This window comes from Galeopterus variegatus, unplaced genomic scaffold (assembly GCF_000696425.1).
Source record: "Galeopterus variegatus unplaced genomic scaffold, G_variegatus-3.0.2 Scaffold4388, whole genome shotgun sequence".
Classification (NCBI taxonomy): Eukaryota; Metazoa; Chordata; class Mammalia; order Dermoptera; family Cynocephalidae; genus Galeopterus; species Galeopterus variegatus.
In genome coordinates, this window is record NW_007730499.1 from 101,043 (window position 1) to 117,100 (window position 16,058).

The 16,058-nt window shown below is 53.2% G+C and overlaps 1 protein-coding gene across 2 annotated transcripts; it reads left to right on the forward strand.

Moving 5' to 3' along the window:
• Nucleotides 1-9,867: 9,867 nt before the first annotated feature.
• SERPINH1 (serpin peptidase inhibitor, clade H (heat shock protein 47), member 1, (collagen binding protein 1)) lies at nt 9,868-15,405 on the forward strand. Of its 2 annotated transcripts, none has more exons than XM_008587424.1 (5): nt 9,868-10,311; nt 10,537-10,763; nt 11,759-11,857; nt 11,965-12,197; nt 14,402-15,405. In XM_008587424.1, exons 1-5 carry the CDS (start codon nt 9,911-9,913, stop codon nt 14,702-14,704), a joined length of 1,263 nt encoding a protein of 420 aa, XP_008585646.1. In that variant the 5' UTR covers nt 9,868-9,910; the 3' UTR covers nt 14,705-15,405. The 2 variants fall into 2 exon arrangements, with proteins under 2 accessions (XP_008585646.1, XP_008585644.1); XM_008587422.1 differs by having other exon boundaries at nt 9,868-10,285; nt 10,517-10,763.
• The last annotated feature ends 653 nt before the right edge of the window (nt 15,406-16,058 follow it).

Below are 16,058 nucleotides of genomic sequence, written 5' to 3' on the forward strand. Positions count from 1 at the left end.
CCCTCGGCGGGAGCGCCGCCGCACTCCCAAGAGGCGCACTGTAGCAGTGCGCCACCGGGCCAGCCCTAGATGTTTCTTTTCTATTCACTTTATTGATGTTTTAAAACTGATGGTAGGGCCGGCCCGGTGGCGCACTGCTACAGTGCGCCGCTTGGGAGCGCGGCGGCGCTCCCACCGAGGGTTCAGATCCCACGTACAGACCGGCCGCTCACTGGCTGAGCGAGGTGCGGGCGCAACACCGAGGGTTGTGATCCCGTTGCCGGTCCCGGTCCGGTACGGGCGCGACACTGAGGGTTGCGATCTGTTGCCGGTCACGAAAAAAGACAAAAAGGAAAAAAAAAAAACTGATGGTAAAGGTAATATGCGCTGTTGAAAAAATATAGAGAAACAGAAGAGAAAATGGAGATGACATTTATTTCCACCTCCAGAGATACACACTGTTAAGCCATTTAAGAGAATTTCCTTCTAGCCTTTCTCCATGACTATTATATACAATTACGTGTATTTTATTAATTACTTATAACACACATTGATTAACAAAAAAGAACTCAAGCCTCTAAACAGCAGAAATGTTTTAGAAATTAAGTGGAAATCATCCAGTAGAGACTTTTTTGTGAAATGTGAACATCCTTTCAGACGTCTAGTGCTGCATGTAGAATTTTCACAAACATGCTCTTTTCTGCTTTAATTTATAAACTGCTTTAATTTTTATCCTCTTTCTCTGCCTGAGGATGACAACTGCTTCCCCCTTTCTGAATTCTGCCAACATTGCATCCCATTTCTGACCTTGTCTCCAATTTTTTACTCTTACAAACAAGGCTCTGATGAACATTCTTGTACATGGATCTATGTTCATATTTTAAAAAATCATTTCCTTAAGCAAATTTACTAAAACTTGATTTTTTTAAACAAGGAATGGAAATAATGTCCAATTTAAAAAATGTGTGCTACAAATTGAAGTTGAGGGGAGAGGGAGGGAGGTTGGGGGATAATTGAAAATTGCTGGTAATGGATATGCCCCCAATATGAATCGGGCCCCCACATCATGGGCAGGAGCAGGGACAATCAGCTTTGTATCTCATGAATATTCGAAATAAAATTTTAAAAATGTGTGAATAGGTAATATATTCATATAGTCCAAAAATTCATAAGGGATGAAAGACAAGTCTCTCTCCTCCCCTCTCCCTCCCATCCAGTTCCTCCCCTGCCCTGCAATGAATGTTACCAGTGTGCCGTGCGACCTTCCAGGACAGTCCGTGCACATATAAGCAATGGCAGCTCCTCATAATACCCTTCTTCACTCCACTCTTCTGCTCTAAGATCGGATCAATATTGGGACATGAAGAACTGGCTCACTTTTTGTTTTTCCCAGCTTCATAGTATTTCCACCTCCTATCATGGACAGTTAGGTTGTTTCCAGTCTTTACTATTACAAACAATGTTGCAGGGAATTATTCAGTAACATATTTATAAAGCTTGCAGTGCAAACTGCTTTCTAAAAAGAGTTTGCCAGTTTCTCCTCCTGCCAGGAGTGTGTATGAATCCTTCTTCCTGTTTATAATTAAACCCCCTCAGATCCTTCCAGACTCTGCTCATATCCCCACGTTACAGATGAGTGGCAGAGAGGTGCGGTGACTTGTCAAGGTCATTTGGTGAGTGGTGTCAAGGATTGATCTGAACCCAGACTTCCTGACTCCCAGGCTAGATTCTTCCCCCACTGCCGGGCTGCCATCCACGCTGCTGCCTGTACCTCCCCAGAGAAGTCCCCACTCCAGGCACAGCCCTTTGCTGGCCTTGTGTGTATGTACAAAGCCAGGTGTAAGTGGAACCAACAGGATGGCACTCAGAGGATACAGCAGGAGTGGTCGGAGGTGGCTTCCCCAGGTTGGGTAGGATTTGACCAGTTGGTGAAGAGGTGAGCAGAGGTGCGGAGTGAGATCCTAACATCATCTAGAGTTCACAAAGTCTTCTCCTAGTCCTTATTTCATCTGTGCTTCTCATTTTCCTCGACAGTGTCAGTCCTACTTTACAGAAAAAGGGGAATTAGATCATGGACACGTAGTCAAGAAGTGGCAGAGCTGGGATAGATCTCAGGTCTCCTGAACCCCAAGTCAGGGCTTTTTGCATCCTTAACCCTGGAAGGATGCACTGGGCAAAAGCAGATTAAAGCTGGGTTGGGGGGTCAAAGTTCAGGAGTCCTGATTGTCAGAAATGCAAAGGCAGAGAGGAAAGCCCTGCGTCCAGCCTGGGCATTACTATTATTACAGGTATCCTCAGGACCAGGGGGAGAGAACACAGGGCAGGGCAGTATTTAACCACCACTCTCCCATCCTACCAGCCCTCTAGGCCTAGCCTTGCAGGCAGCTGGAGCCACTGCCAGAGTTGCCAGAGGAGGCCTGGGAGGGCAAGACGTGTGTAAACGGGTTGTGTGAAGGGGCTGCCCCTGAGTACCGCGTGTGTGCACCGCATGTGGGTGGGTGGACACACGTGTGTATACAGCATGTCAGTGGGCTTGTGTCTTCGGGGTGTTGTGTCAGGCATGTGGGTGAAGGCACTGGAGTTCCTGTGTGGCTTCTCTCAGCACCAGAAAGGCTGCAGAGGGTGGGGGTGGGGGCAGGCCTGTGCTGGGAGGAGGAGGGGAGAGATCATGCACTGCCCACCCCGTGCTGACTGGCCTTCCACCTCCAACGTGGCAGCATGCAGGACAGCCCTTCTGGACAGATGGCCTCACAGTTCATGAGAGAGAATCAGAGATTGCAGAAACTGCGTCTTCCTGACTCATGCCTTGGGCTGAGAGCACATTCTTGGCTCCTGGACAGCATCTCAAAGAAGAGCTGCCTGTAGCGGCCCTGTCTCCCCCAGGGAGAGGGACGACCCTGGACGGGTTGTCTGAGCCTTTCAGGGCCCCAGTTTTATCCCATGTAAAAAGGAGAAGGGGCTTAAGCTTTCTATCAATTAATGTCCTATAATTAAAAGTGAGATACTGTGGAGGGCCAGGGTTAGGGCCAGGCAACAGCAAAACGGCCCATAAATGTCACTTCCCTCTCCTCCACTTAGACCTGGTTCTAACTCCAACTTGCTGTGTGCCCTTGAACATGTTGCTGAGTCTCCCTGATCCTCAGTTTCTTCATGTTCAAAATGGGAACATTCTTACTTACCTGGAAGGATTAAATATGATAATAAATGTGAATGTGCTGGGCTCTTCAATGATATGCTAGTTTTTGTCCTAGGATTCTATGGGGTGAGGACTGAGTGAATCTAGGCACTGGGGCCAATGAAAGCTGTTTCTGCAGTCCCTGGCAGAACTGGTCCTGCCTAGACCGCTGGGTCACTTGGAGGGTGGTGTGGGGGAAAGGGGCTGGGAGTCCAGAGGCTCCATCTCTGATTTGCTGCGTGACTTTAGGCAAATTCTTGCCCCTCTCTGGGCCTCAGTTTTCCTCTCTGTAGTGTGTGGATGCAGTTGGACTTGATGGTTTTCTATTTTCTGCTGCCCACACCTCAGGGGATCTTCAGCTGAGATCTCGTGTGCAGAGTAGCAGGGACAGCTCCTGCAGAGAGCTGAAAACACTGGAGGAATCCAGACCTGAAATGCTTGAGAGTTTTTCTGCATTTCAGAGTCTTCCCCACCCCCACCCTCCCACCCCCATAAAGAGTACTTTTTCCAGAAAGTGCAGCCTGGAATGTGGGGGGAGGGCCTCAGCTGCCTGGGCTGGGCTCAGAGCTAAGAATAATGTGGCAAAGGCTCTTGAAATTTTTTTTGCTGATCCTGGAAATTTAAAGGAGCCATCGCCTTTCTTTCCTCAGGGAGGCTGCGCTTGCAGCACAGTAGTATCGTTCAGCCACTTTGCATCACTCACTCGCTGGCCACGGTTACCGAGGGTTACCAAGTGTCTCTTCTGTGCCATGCCCCATGCTGGGAGCTGGGGACCCGGAGTGAAAAGGAGAAGGCCCTGCCCTTCCAAAGTCTCCAGTGAGGTTCACTGACAGTACAGGCTGATAACACAGAGATAATGCAGCATGAGAGGCCACGGAGGAGGCTTCTGACCCAGTCTGAGCTACAGTAGGGGTCTGGTGAAGCAGCAGGGGGTCTTCAGACCCAGCTCCCTAGGCCTCAGCTTCCCTGTCTGTAAATGGAGGGCATTGGTCCTCTCTATCCTGACCTCCTGGGTTTATCTAACAGTATGAGCCTCTGTTTACCCCTCTGCAAAATGGGACAGTCATAGCACTCTCAGCTTCCCCCTCAAGTGGTGGTGAGGCCTAGAAGAAGCTGTAAGAGTGTGGAGAAAAGGCAGTCTTTGTGGGACTTTGACATCTGAACCTGCTGGAAACCATGGTGGTGAGCCTCTCTTTCATCCTGCCAGCTTGGATGGGCCCTCTCTGTTCCTGCCCCAGCCCTTAATTCACAAATCAAGTTACAAGGAACCCTGAAGGCCAAGGTGGGGATGGGGGTGGAGAGTGGGGTATGGCCTGGGACCCAGGCAGTGTCCTTGGATGGAAAGGACTTATGCTTAAAAGCAATATACAGTTGAGGCAGGAGAAAGCACATGAGAACCAGGAACGCTACCCAAAAGAGATGGATGCCACTCCAAGACTGGGAGGTTTTGTTCATGTCAGACCTATCCTGAAAAAGAATCCTGGACTGCCTCTTAAGGAGGTAAGCTCCCTGGTCTTGCAGGTGCCTGGGTGCTTACCTTTTTGGGATTCTTTGACCCTGATTTGAATAGTCTAAAGCTTCTGGAATCTAATATTTCCCACAGTCCTTGTAATCAGAAGACTTTGAGCAGCAGCAGTCTAACCCAAACTGAGAAGTTAGTCACCACCACCAGGCTGGGGTGGCCAGAAAAGGCCCTCCCCTACCCCCTGCCCCTGCAACTGACTGAGGTCAGGGACCCAGATGATTCATTTGCTGCATGCTGAGATTCATTTGCTCCCCAGGCATGCACCCAGAAGAAAGAAGATGCTCAGCTCAGCTTGTTTGATCAACAGTTTGTTGATGGATTGAACGAGTGAATAAAATGTCTCTCCACTTGGTCTCTCCCTCTCCACACTGCGCCTATCTGTTATACATCATTTCACTATTTAAGAAGATGGGCGGGGTCCTAAATCATCTTCCTTACTGGATTCCCTACTAACATGCACATACCCTTCAGAATGTACATCCCTGAGGGCTGGGACTTTGTCCAGTTCTCAGCAGTGTCTTCAGCACCCAGAACAGTAATGAATACCCCAGCTTAACTCAGAACTCAAGGGGCTATCAGCTGTGAGAGGGTGGGGTGGGAGGATTTGCCAGTGAGACCTGGAGCCTGTGGGAGGCGATCCAGACAGGGAGGGGACAGGGACGACCAAGGATTGAGAGAGAAAGGGAGAGAGGGGCAGGGAAGGAAGCAAGGAGTGCCTTATCTTCACATTTCGCAGCCAAGGGAACTGAGGCCTAGAAAAGGAAGGTAACTCGCTCAGGGTCACATAGCACGTTACTTAGTGGATAGCCAGGGTTTTCCTTCCCGTACGCCTCTACCTGCCCCACCGGACCTCCTGATGTTCCCAGGTGTCTCTGCCTCTCTTACTCCAGGACTTGGGCTTTCCGGGGCGAGGATCAGGAACCGGGTCTGGCCCCACCCTGCCCCGCGGGGCGCTCACCGAGGTTGAGCTCAACCAAGGTTGAGGTTTTAGGATGAACCCCGGACGGAGGAAGGCTCTGCCTCCCAAAGTCTGACCACCTCCCCTGAAGCAAAGGAGAGGGGCCCTGACTGAGCAGTGGCAGAGGGGGACCCCGTTAAATTTCAGCTCGAAAACGGGGGGTGTAGGGGGGTGGGGGGAATGGGTTCACTTCGGGCAGGCCTGGGGGCAGCCGGGGAGCGCCGGGCGATCTGGGGGTGCTGAGGGGAGTGGGATGGTGGTGGGCCCGGGAGGGGTTGGGGCCCTGTCAGAGCCGGGAAAGTGGAGTCCTGGCACTTTGGAGGCAGCTGGAGGTTCGGGATGGAGAACGGGCTGGATGGTGATGGAGCGAGCCTGAGGGTAGGCGGAGATCAGAGGCGGGGTGGGGAGTCGAAGCACTCGGAGGATCCAGAGAAAGTGCAGGGTCCCCTAAAGTTTGGGGCGGGGGTGGTGGTGCAGACATGAGACAGTGGGGCTGGGGGCTAGGGTGCTGAGACCAGCCCTCTGCAGAAACAGAGGAGGGAGGAGATGGCGTCTGGGGCCTCTTCCAGCAGGGACGGGGAGGACAGGCCAGCTTTTAGTTCGAGGTGCCTGCAGTTCTGGGGTGGAGGCCCAGGGGCCAGCAGTGATTGATAGCACAGCCTCCTCACAGGCTTGTTAGGGGGCATCTGAGCCTCCTGAAGGTAGGGTGGTAGGAAAGGAGGTGAAATAGTCTTGTCTTTTCCTGGGGTGGGGTTCTTGACTCTTGGGGTCTGCATGCTTTGGGAGGAGTCACTAACGGTAGCTCCATTTCTGGTCGGCAGCCTGCATGTGTAGATAATGGCAGCTAAAGGAATGACTTGACCAGCACCGATTTTCCTCCCTGTCAAAAAAAAGGGGGGATGAAGAATCGCAGGGTTTGCACCCTGGGGGCCGGTGTGTGTGTGTGTGGGGGGCAGATTAGAAGGCTTTGAGTCACCCACCCTTACTGTCCACTGCCATCTGGTTCCTGGAGTAACTGCAGGGTTAAGGCTACTTCAGAGGCCAGGATTTCCTACCCACAGCTTAGGGACATTCCTGAGGTGGCTGTAGAGGAGGAGGAAGAATGAAAACACTTCCAGCCTGGTCCCAAGTCTTGGCCCCTCCTCTTCCCCGGTTTCCGGTGGGTCCCTCTGGGCTGCAGGGCCTGGATGGAGGCCTGGGGAAAATCAGGAAGCTTTGGTTCCCTGGAAGTCTGACTGGGGCCACATCCTCCTGTCCTCAATGGTTCGTGTACCCGTCCCCTCTTCCTGTCCCCTCCTTTGTCTCTGGTCACTGGTATTCCCAGCAGAGATTTTTTTGTACTGGCTGTAACAGGACACCGCATGCACCCCTCAGGAGAGACTCCTCCCGTGAGCGCTTCTGAAAGGAAGGAGCCCTGAACTGGGAAACCCAACTCCTACTCATCCCTGAGGGAACTGGGGTGGCTCCCTGCCCTGGCCTCAGTTTCCCCCACTGTACAGCGAGGCGGTCGACCTCCAAGGTCCCTGTGGGTCTAGGACTGGTTATGCCTTCTGTGCAGGGGCAATGTGTGTGGGTGCCCTTTGGGGACAGGGCCTTTCAGGTCCCTCCTCACCTGCCTTCTGCTGGGCCCATCCTCCTCACTCTTCTGTTTTCTTTCAGAATGAAAAAGGCAGGCATTGACCTCCCCCTGAGGCAGTTTCAAGGTACTTTAGACCCCTCTCAAGTGTTTGAGACCCTCTGGTGGCCCCCCAGCATCTCCTCCCCTTCTCTCTTTCTTACAAAAAGTCCTGGAATCTCCAACTAAGTCCGTCTAGCTGTGGTCACAGCCCTCAGCTAAGTCATCTTGTATGCTTCTTTTTGAGACTGTAAATTGTCTAACCTCAGCCTGAAGGCTGGCATTTCTCTGTGGCAAGATGGGCTGGGCTGGGGCTTGCTTGCCGTAACGTGCCTTCCTCCGTGCCCGCTGCAGGGTTTAACAGGGCAGCCCTTCCCCCCGGCCACGTGTCTCCCTGCAGAGACCGATATGCGGACGCGAAACAAGGCCAGGAAGGCTCCTGGAGTCTGCATGGCTTCCCCTGGGGACCCAGGCCTCCTGTTTCTCAGGCTAGAAGCCCCCCTCTGCCGGCTGGTGGAGATAATTCAGCTTCCTGCCTGCCACGTCACCAGGAGCAGGAGCTAAGCTGTGTGGCTGCCTGAGGAATGCCAACCTAGTCATTTGGAGCTTTCTTGAAAAGCCCCTCCCAGCCCTCAAAGTTCTGGTTGGCTGGGGGTGGGGGCCATCAAGATGGTTCCTGCCACGTGGCAAGCAGGGCTAGGAGCTGGGCTCATTGACTGCTCCCTAAGGGAGGGGATGCTGGTGACTTTGGCAGTGGTTTGAGCTCTGGCATCAGCTGTCTAGGTTAGAGGTGGCCTTTGAGTAGGGTAAACATATGCCTATTGTCCTGGCATAAAAATTAGTAGTGCCCGTTTTATTTTCATAAGTGTCTTCGTTTGTACAATAAATTATATAATCACTCTGCCTTTGAGGCTCCAGTCCTGGTGGGGAAGGAGCCAGGGCCAGGAGGGAAGTGGCCTGGGGCCTAGTCTGGGCCCCAAGATACCCTCCACCCCAATTTGTACTTTATGATGAGACTCAGATCTCTCTTGTATCATCCCCCAGGCATTTGTGTGCCCCTCCAGGATCTCAGTGGCCCTCCCTCCTCTCCCCACCTCCCTTTTCTTGGACCCTTTGCTTCTCCTTTGCACTGCACCTTCAAGACCTCAAGGAGGGCAGCAGCCCAGGGAGGTGGGAGGACCTGCCTAGGTGTTCAGGATGGCAGCAGTAGCTTCTTCCTAGAAATACAGTGCTCATGCAGGCAGGCCAGGGTCCTCCACCAGGATTGCAAATTTTTTGTGTTTGATGAGGACCACAAGATGGGATCTATCAGAGCAGTAAGGTCCCAATATTCACCAGGCTTCCTTCTGACCCTTCCCTTTGCCCTGTCCTCTCCCATCCAGCTGCAGGAAGTAAAGGGGGAAATGACCTGAAAGGAGGAGGGGGGGCGTGGAAGTCCCATGAAAAGAGACTGTCCTGATTAGAGGCCCCAGAAAGGGGAGTGGGGCTTGTCCCAGGGGCCACTGCTACTGCTGAGGTTCAGGAAGGGAGCCTGAGGGCAACCCTGAAGCCATGGGGCATATGGCCTGTGTGGCAGTGGCTGTCAGATGGGAAGGCAGAATGGAATCTGATGTGACTCCAGCTTCCTGGGAGGCTGAACACACATTTGGCCAATCTCTGGCAATAGGGGGATGGGGTTGCTGCTCCACTGAGCTGTGACTCACTCTCTTCCCCGGTATCCTGTCCTTGCTGCTCTCTGTGGAAGTGTCCCCCCCCCCCCCAAGTTTCCAAAGGAGTTGGTCCCCGGAGCTTTTGTCCTAGGAATTTCCCATCCAGTCCAGGGGCTGTTGGCAGATGGGCAGGTCAGGTCCCTGCCAAGATGGAAGCCTAGGGCTTGGAGACCTAGACCTTGCAGCTTGGAAAAGGGAGACTGAGGTTGGGTAGACACACACACTCTCTCTCTCTCAAGGTCACCCTTGGAGCAGCAGAGTGGAACATCTGGGCTTCCCCATTTAATGAGTGAACCATTCAATGACTCATTAACATCCCAGGACAGAATGAAAGGTATGGGGCAGGACAGGCCAACCGCTCTGTCCCGCCTGACATCCTTTACCCAGGCACCTGGGCAACCCTCAGCTTGGCTGCTGCTTTTTCTCACTAGAAAAGGTCCCCTAGGGTCATGTGATCAGAGCTGACCTCTGTATAAACTGATGAGAGCCCTGGGTCTGACCAAGTGTCCCTGTTTTACCATCACTCGGGAATAGCTGAGGCTTGTTATGTGCTAGGCACTGGGGATACAGTGGGGAACCAGACCAGCTATGTTTCCTGTCCTTGTGGAGGCCACAGCATACTTAAGGGCAGAAATAGTTACATAATAAATGTAGAAGTATGTGTAAGTATTGGATGTCCACGGCAGGAAATCCACAGGGTGGTCTGATGGTGATTTGTTGGGAACCCTGCTTTGAATGGGGAGGTCAGAGAAAGCCTCTGAGGACTGGGGAGCCCTGAGTCAGGTTTGGGCTTCAGGACTCTGGGCTCTCTTGCTCCCATCTGCAGGGGACCTGGTGGCAGCCAGAGGCTGGGGTTGGTTGTTGGTGAGGAAGGCCCAGAACTTCAGGGCCACCCTCTCTCTGCAGCCCTCATAGGTCCACTGTGGTGCACGTGGCCCACCTCCCAGCCATGCGCTTCCTCCTGGTCCTCAGCGCCTTTTGCCTCCTGGCCGTGGCCCTGGCAGCCGAGGTGAAGAAACCTGCAGCCACAGCAGCTGCTGGCACAGCAGAGAAGTTGAGCCCCAAAGCGGCCACGTTGGCTGAGCGCAGCTCGGGCCTGGCTTTTAGCCTGTACCATGCCATGGCTAAGGACCAGGCAGTGGAGAACATCCTGCTGTCGCCCGTGGTAGTGGCCTCATCTCTGGGTCTTGTGTCACTGGGTGGCAAGGCGGTCACGGCGTCACAGGCCAAGGCAGTGCTGAGCGCTGAGCAGCTGCGGGATGAGGAGGTGCACGCCGGCCTGGGCGAGCTGCTGCGCTCGCTCAGCAACTCCACTGCACGCAATGTGACCTGGAAGCTGGGCAGCCGCCTGTATGGGCCCAGCTCAGTGAGCTTTGCCGACGACTTCGTGCGCAGCAGCAAGCAGCACTACAACTGTGAACACTCCAAGATCAACTTCCGTGACAAACGCAGTGCCCTGCAGTCCATCAACGAGCGTATAACTTCGTATAATGTATGCTATACGAAGTTATTACGCGAGCTGCTGCGCTCGCTCAGCAACTCCACTGCACGCAATGTGACCTGGAAGCTGGGCAGCCGCCTGTATGGGCCCAGCTCAGTGAGCTTTGCCGACGACTTCGTGCGCAGCAGCAAGCAGCACTACAACTGTGAACACTCCAAGATCAACTTCCGTGACAAACGCAGTGCCCTGCAGTCCATCAACGAGTGGGCCGCGCAGACCACCGACGGCAAGCTGCCTGAGATCACCAAGGACGTGGAGCGCACTGACGGCGCCCTGCTGGTCAATGCCATGTTCTTCAAGCGTGAGTCTCCTCCTCCCAGGAGCCCTAGTTTCAGCAACATTCCTGTGCTGAGCACTTCGCTGCTTCTCTTGTAATCATCACAACCTGCCTAGGCAGGAGTGTTATCAAACCCTTTCACACACTGCAAACTACATTCAGAGAGGATAGGACAGGGAGCCAAGCCCCCAGAGGGGCTCCAGAGGATGTGTTCCTACCGAAAGTCATCAAAATTCAGTAATCAATTCTGCTTCAGTAGCAAGCTGGAGAAAGGCCCCTAATCCTTAAAATAACCCTAAAAGCAGGCACTCTTACCTCCATTTCACAGGTAAAGAAACAGGCTCAACTCAGAGCCAGGCCTCGGGCTCAGATGCATCTGTATTCAATTGAACATTAGATCTGGGGTAATGGACCTTTCTGAGTTCTGTGTAGATGGTACTGTTGCCCTCACTGTTTGCTGTGAGGAGGAGGTAACCCTGTGTTACAAATGAGACCAAGCGAGGAGAGGCGAGAAGGCTTCCCAGCCAGTCAGTGGCCGAGCCTGGACTGGAACACAGGTCTGGTTGTGACTAAGGGAAGGACTCAGGCCACTGTCACACAAACATTGTCATTTTGGTTATTTTCTGGCCATGGAGGCAGAACTTGCAGACAAGAATTAAGGGTGGTCACAGGGTACAGACCCCCTCAGTTCATCAGGTGGGTAGAAAACCCAGCTCAGCACAAATACCTGACTAGTTCCAGGGTCGAGGGTGGAATGAATTCCCTGTCCTGTGGGAGCAGCCAGGCACTGACTATGGAGAACTGCATGGCATGTCCTGGGGCCAGGACCCCTTCATCCCAAAACAGGGAATGTGTACTCGGTGGGCTGGGCACTCACGGGAGGTGGGCAGCCGCTGGGCCCTGAAGAATGGAATAAAGGCCGATGGCAAGGATAGTCCAGGGTATGCAGTATGGGTGGTTGTGGGCCGTGTCTGTCTGGGCTGTGTATATTTCTGACTCTCTGTTCTGCCCCTCTGCAGCACACTGGGATGAGAAATTCCACCACAAGATGGTGGACAACCGTGGCTTCATGGTGACTCGTTCCTATACCGTGGGTGTCACGATGATGCACCGGACAGGTAGGTGCCATGTGGAGCAGGGCATCTGTGGGGGGGTCCAAGGGTGCCTGGAGTCTGGCCTGTACCCACTCCACAGTGTGCCCAGTGTCCTCTCTGCCCTTCTCCAGGCCTCTACAACTACTATGACGACGAGAAGGAGAAGCTGCAGATGGTGGAGATGCCCCTGGCCCATAAGCTCTCCAGCCTCATCATCCTCATGCCCCACCACGTGGAGCCCCTTGAGCGCCTTGAAAAGCTACTGACCAAAGAGCAGCTGAAGATCTGGATGGGGAAGATGCAGAAGAAGGCTGTCGCCATCTCCCTGCCCAAGGGTGTGGTGGAGGTGACCCACGACCTACAGGTGAGGGGTGACCCAACTTGGGCCTGCAGGGCTTGGAGGCAGGGGAGGTACTTGGGGCACTCATTCACCAGCTGAGCAGGTCTGTCCTCAGCCCCGCTGGGTGTCTGGGCAATCCTGGGCTCTGCTGTGTGGGAAGCTGGGGAGGAGGTGCGGCCCTGCCCTTGGGCAGCTGGATGTAATTGAACATCAGCTGTGTGCCAGGCACTCTTCCAAGCACTTTATACGTATTAAACTCTATTTATCCTCAAAACAACTTTGTTAGGTAGGACTGTAAAGTTTATCTTATAGATGAGGAAACTGAGGCTCAGAAGGGGTAAGTGATATGTCCAAAGTCACACAGCCAGTAATTCAGACATCCTGTGCCAGAGCCAGCCCTAAGTCCCTGCAATGCCTCTGAGAGTTTGACGTGCCCCCAGTTACAGATTGTTCAAGCTGGAGGATTATCCACCATGCAGTAATAAGACAAATAACTTAAGGATGACCAGAAACTTAACACATGAGATCAAGATTATTTTGTTCTCACAGCTCGGAGAGAAACAGTGATTCACTAAAGTCCCTCTGGCTCCTAAGTGGTGGAGCTGCAATTAGCCCTCAAGGTGAAATATGGTGGCCTTGTGGTCAATTAGGAGAGAGATTTTTGACCTACTCGAAAGAGAAAACTTTCATCTCATTTTTGCCTTAAATAAATGGTTCCTTGGCAGGCTTCTCACCCACAGAATTGATCAGACTTAGTGCTGAGACAGCTTGGATAGAGAAAGCTTGAGATGAAATGGGGCATAGGCTCCAAACCAGACATTAGCAGAGCTTCTACTGGTCTGTAGTGTAGACACAGAGCTTCCAGTGAGGAGCCCTCACTGCTCCCTGCTGGGCCTGGCTCAGTTCTTCCCCAGCCCCTTCTCCAATGGCGTGTTCCTCCCATGTCTTCCTGGAACCCTCAGTATATACACCACCTACCAGCCCATGGGGTAGACTGAGTTGGGGAATTCAAGGTATGTGACTCGTACAAGCTCATTGGGCCTGGAATAGCTAAGCCTACATAGAAGGCTTGTCTCAGGACCCCCTGAGTCTCAGGACCCCAGGCCTCGTGCCTGTTCGGCCTTGCCAGGGAGGGAGAGGTTGTCCTGCAGAAGCTTCGGCCCAGGAGGCTGCAGTTCATTCAGCCAGTGGTCTTTTGCAGACATCCCTTCCACACTGAGAGCCAGGCAGAGCCCTGGACATGGGCCCTCAGGGAGCTACCAGCCAAGGTGGGAGAGACAGACAGGACTAGACACTGAACAGAGGGAAGTCCAGGGGTGCTGAGACCCAGGGAAGGCACCACTTGTCTTGTGGGTTAGGGAAGGCTTCCTGGAAGATATGGTGTCTAAAGGGGCCTATAGGGAGGGAGGATAGCCATCTAGGAGGCCAGTTGTCCAGTGAGGCTATCTGTGGAGAGCTAAGGGGTGAGACTGGAGGCTGTGGTATAGGCACAGGTCACATATCAAAGAGCTTGTGTTTCGTATCCAAAGGCTGTGCAGAGCCATGGGAATGGGTGTGTGTGTGTTTTAACTTTTTACCGTGGAACATTATAAAGATATATTAAAATTAGAGATTAGTGTAATAAATCCTCATGTTTCCACCACCATCATCAACTCACAGCCAATAGTGATTCATCTTCGCCCACCCAACCCTCTGGCTGCATCGAGTTTTGAAGCAAATCTATAGCACTCTGGAAAGGTTTTAAGCTCCAGAGTGGTGTGGACATAGCTGTCCTTAGATCAATCTTTCTTAAATTTGAGTGTGCTAAGAATCACCTGGGGAGCTTGTTAGAAAGCACTGGGCCCACCCTCAGAGATTCTGTTCAGTGGGTCCGGGCTGGGGTCAGGGAATGTGCATTTCAGATGAGCTCCCGGGTGCCGCTGGTGCTGCCCGTCCTTGAACCACACTTGGAGAAGCACCGCTTGACATTGCCGGGCAGTGCCAAGGATCAGTTCTAACTTGTGTTTCTAAGTCTCACCTTCCTCATCTGTGAAATGGTGATGCAAAGCCCTGGCAGGGTTGCAGCGAGAATGAGAGCAGTGGTTTGAGGCGCCCAGCACTGTGCCTGGCACACAGGGTGCCCGGGAGTGTTTATGTCCCCTCTGAGGAGCAGTCAGAGTATTGTGGGTGGAGGGTGAGGGTGTAGGAGCCTTGCATGCCGTGGCCTCACCTGGCCCCTGGTCCCACAGAAACACCTTGCTGGGCTGGGCCTGACCGAGGCCATTGACAAGAACAAGGCGGATTTGTCGCGCATGTCGGGCAAGAAGGACCTGTACTTGGCCAGCGTGTTCCACGCCACCGCCTTCGAGTGGGACACAGAGGGCAACCCCTTTGACCAGGACATCTATGGGCGTGAGGAGCTGCGCAGCCCCAAGCTGTTCTACGCCGACCACCCCTTCATCTTCCTGGTGCGAGACACCCAGAGCGGCTCCCTGCTGTTCATTGGGCGCCTGGTCCGGCCCAAGGGTGACAAGATGCGAGATGAGTTATAGGGCCCCAGTGTGGGCACAGGATGGCAGGAGGCGGCCAAAGGCTCCTGAGACACATGGGTGCTATTGGGGGTTTGACAGCTGAGGATATTCCACCGGGTGGGGGTGGAAAACAGACCAGGGTTCCTGTGTGCCTGAGCGGATCTTCCCCACTAGATTCACTCCGCTTGAACATGGGCCCCTACATATCATGATGCTGAGCCCAAAGATGCCACATCTGTGGGACCTGGGTGACAGTCATCCTGCCCCTCCCCAAGGTCCTACATCCAGCCTGCCTCAATCAGTGTTCATATTTATAGCCAAGTACTTTCCCATCTGTGTGACGAAGTCAAGCTGGAGGGCTCAGCCCAGCCCTGCTCTGACACTACCACCACCTCAGCCACCTCCCCAGCTCTGTCCCAACCTATCCTAACTTCCCTCAACTACAGAACTTGGTGCTGCATCCCCTGGGACCAAGCCACCCCAGAATGGCCCTGGCCTCAGTGAGGGGGATCCAGAAATACTCACAGGAGGGAGGGGCTCCTGGGCAGACTCTGGTCATGAATCGTTGCATAAGACATCATGGGGATGAACTTTTTGTTTTTCTTTTTTTCTTTTTTAGTTTTTCAAAGATGGGGAGGAAAAGGGGAATGTGAGCCTTTGTTGCTGTCAAACCAAGAACTTATTTGTACATTTTTTTTTTCAATAAAACTTTTCCAGTGAAATTTGTTGGAGCATAGAAGAAGATTGGATCAGGAGATACCCATCATTCTTCTCAGGGGACAAAGTCTCTTTCAGTTCAGCTAGATTTGCTACTGACAGCCCATATCAGGCCCTGAAGTGCTGGCAGATAACTGTGCAGACAGTGCTGTGCAGCGGGTCCACTGCGTGCTGACTCGGGAAGTTGTTCTGGCTCTGGCAGCCCTGGAGGGGTTGTGGCTGCTCAACCTGGAGTCCAGGGCGTCCTGGTCCTGCTGTGTAGGGCCCCAGTCTTCAGCCCCCAGCCTTTCATTTTGCAAACCGACCTCATTTCATACCCAAGGCCAGAGGGTACAAACTCAGGCACACATGGAGTAGGTTGCCTGACTTGGGGCCCGGCTTTGGAAGGAAGGAGCTTGTGGGGATTCTTGCTCTCAGATGGTCCAATGTATGGAGTTTGTAGCAGGGGAGGAGGAAACTAGTACAGTCCCTTCTGACACAGTCCTCATGTCTGTGGCCTCTCATGTTCATTAGGGCTCCTGACACCACACTTGAGGGTGTGAGAGGCTGTGTCCCCAACACAGGACAGGAGACTGCTGGCCAGGAAGGCAGAGGAGCCGAGGAAGCTGGATGTGAGCCCCATCTCTGGTGCTGCTGGCTGTGTGACGTTGCGGTGGTC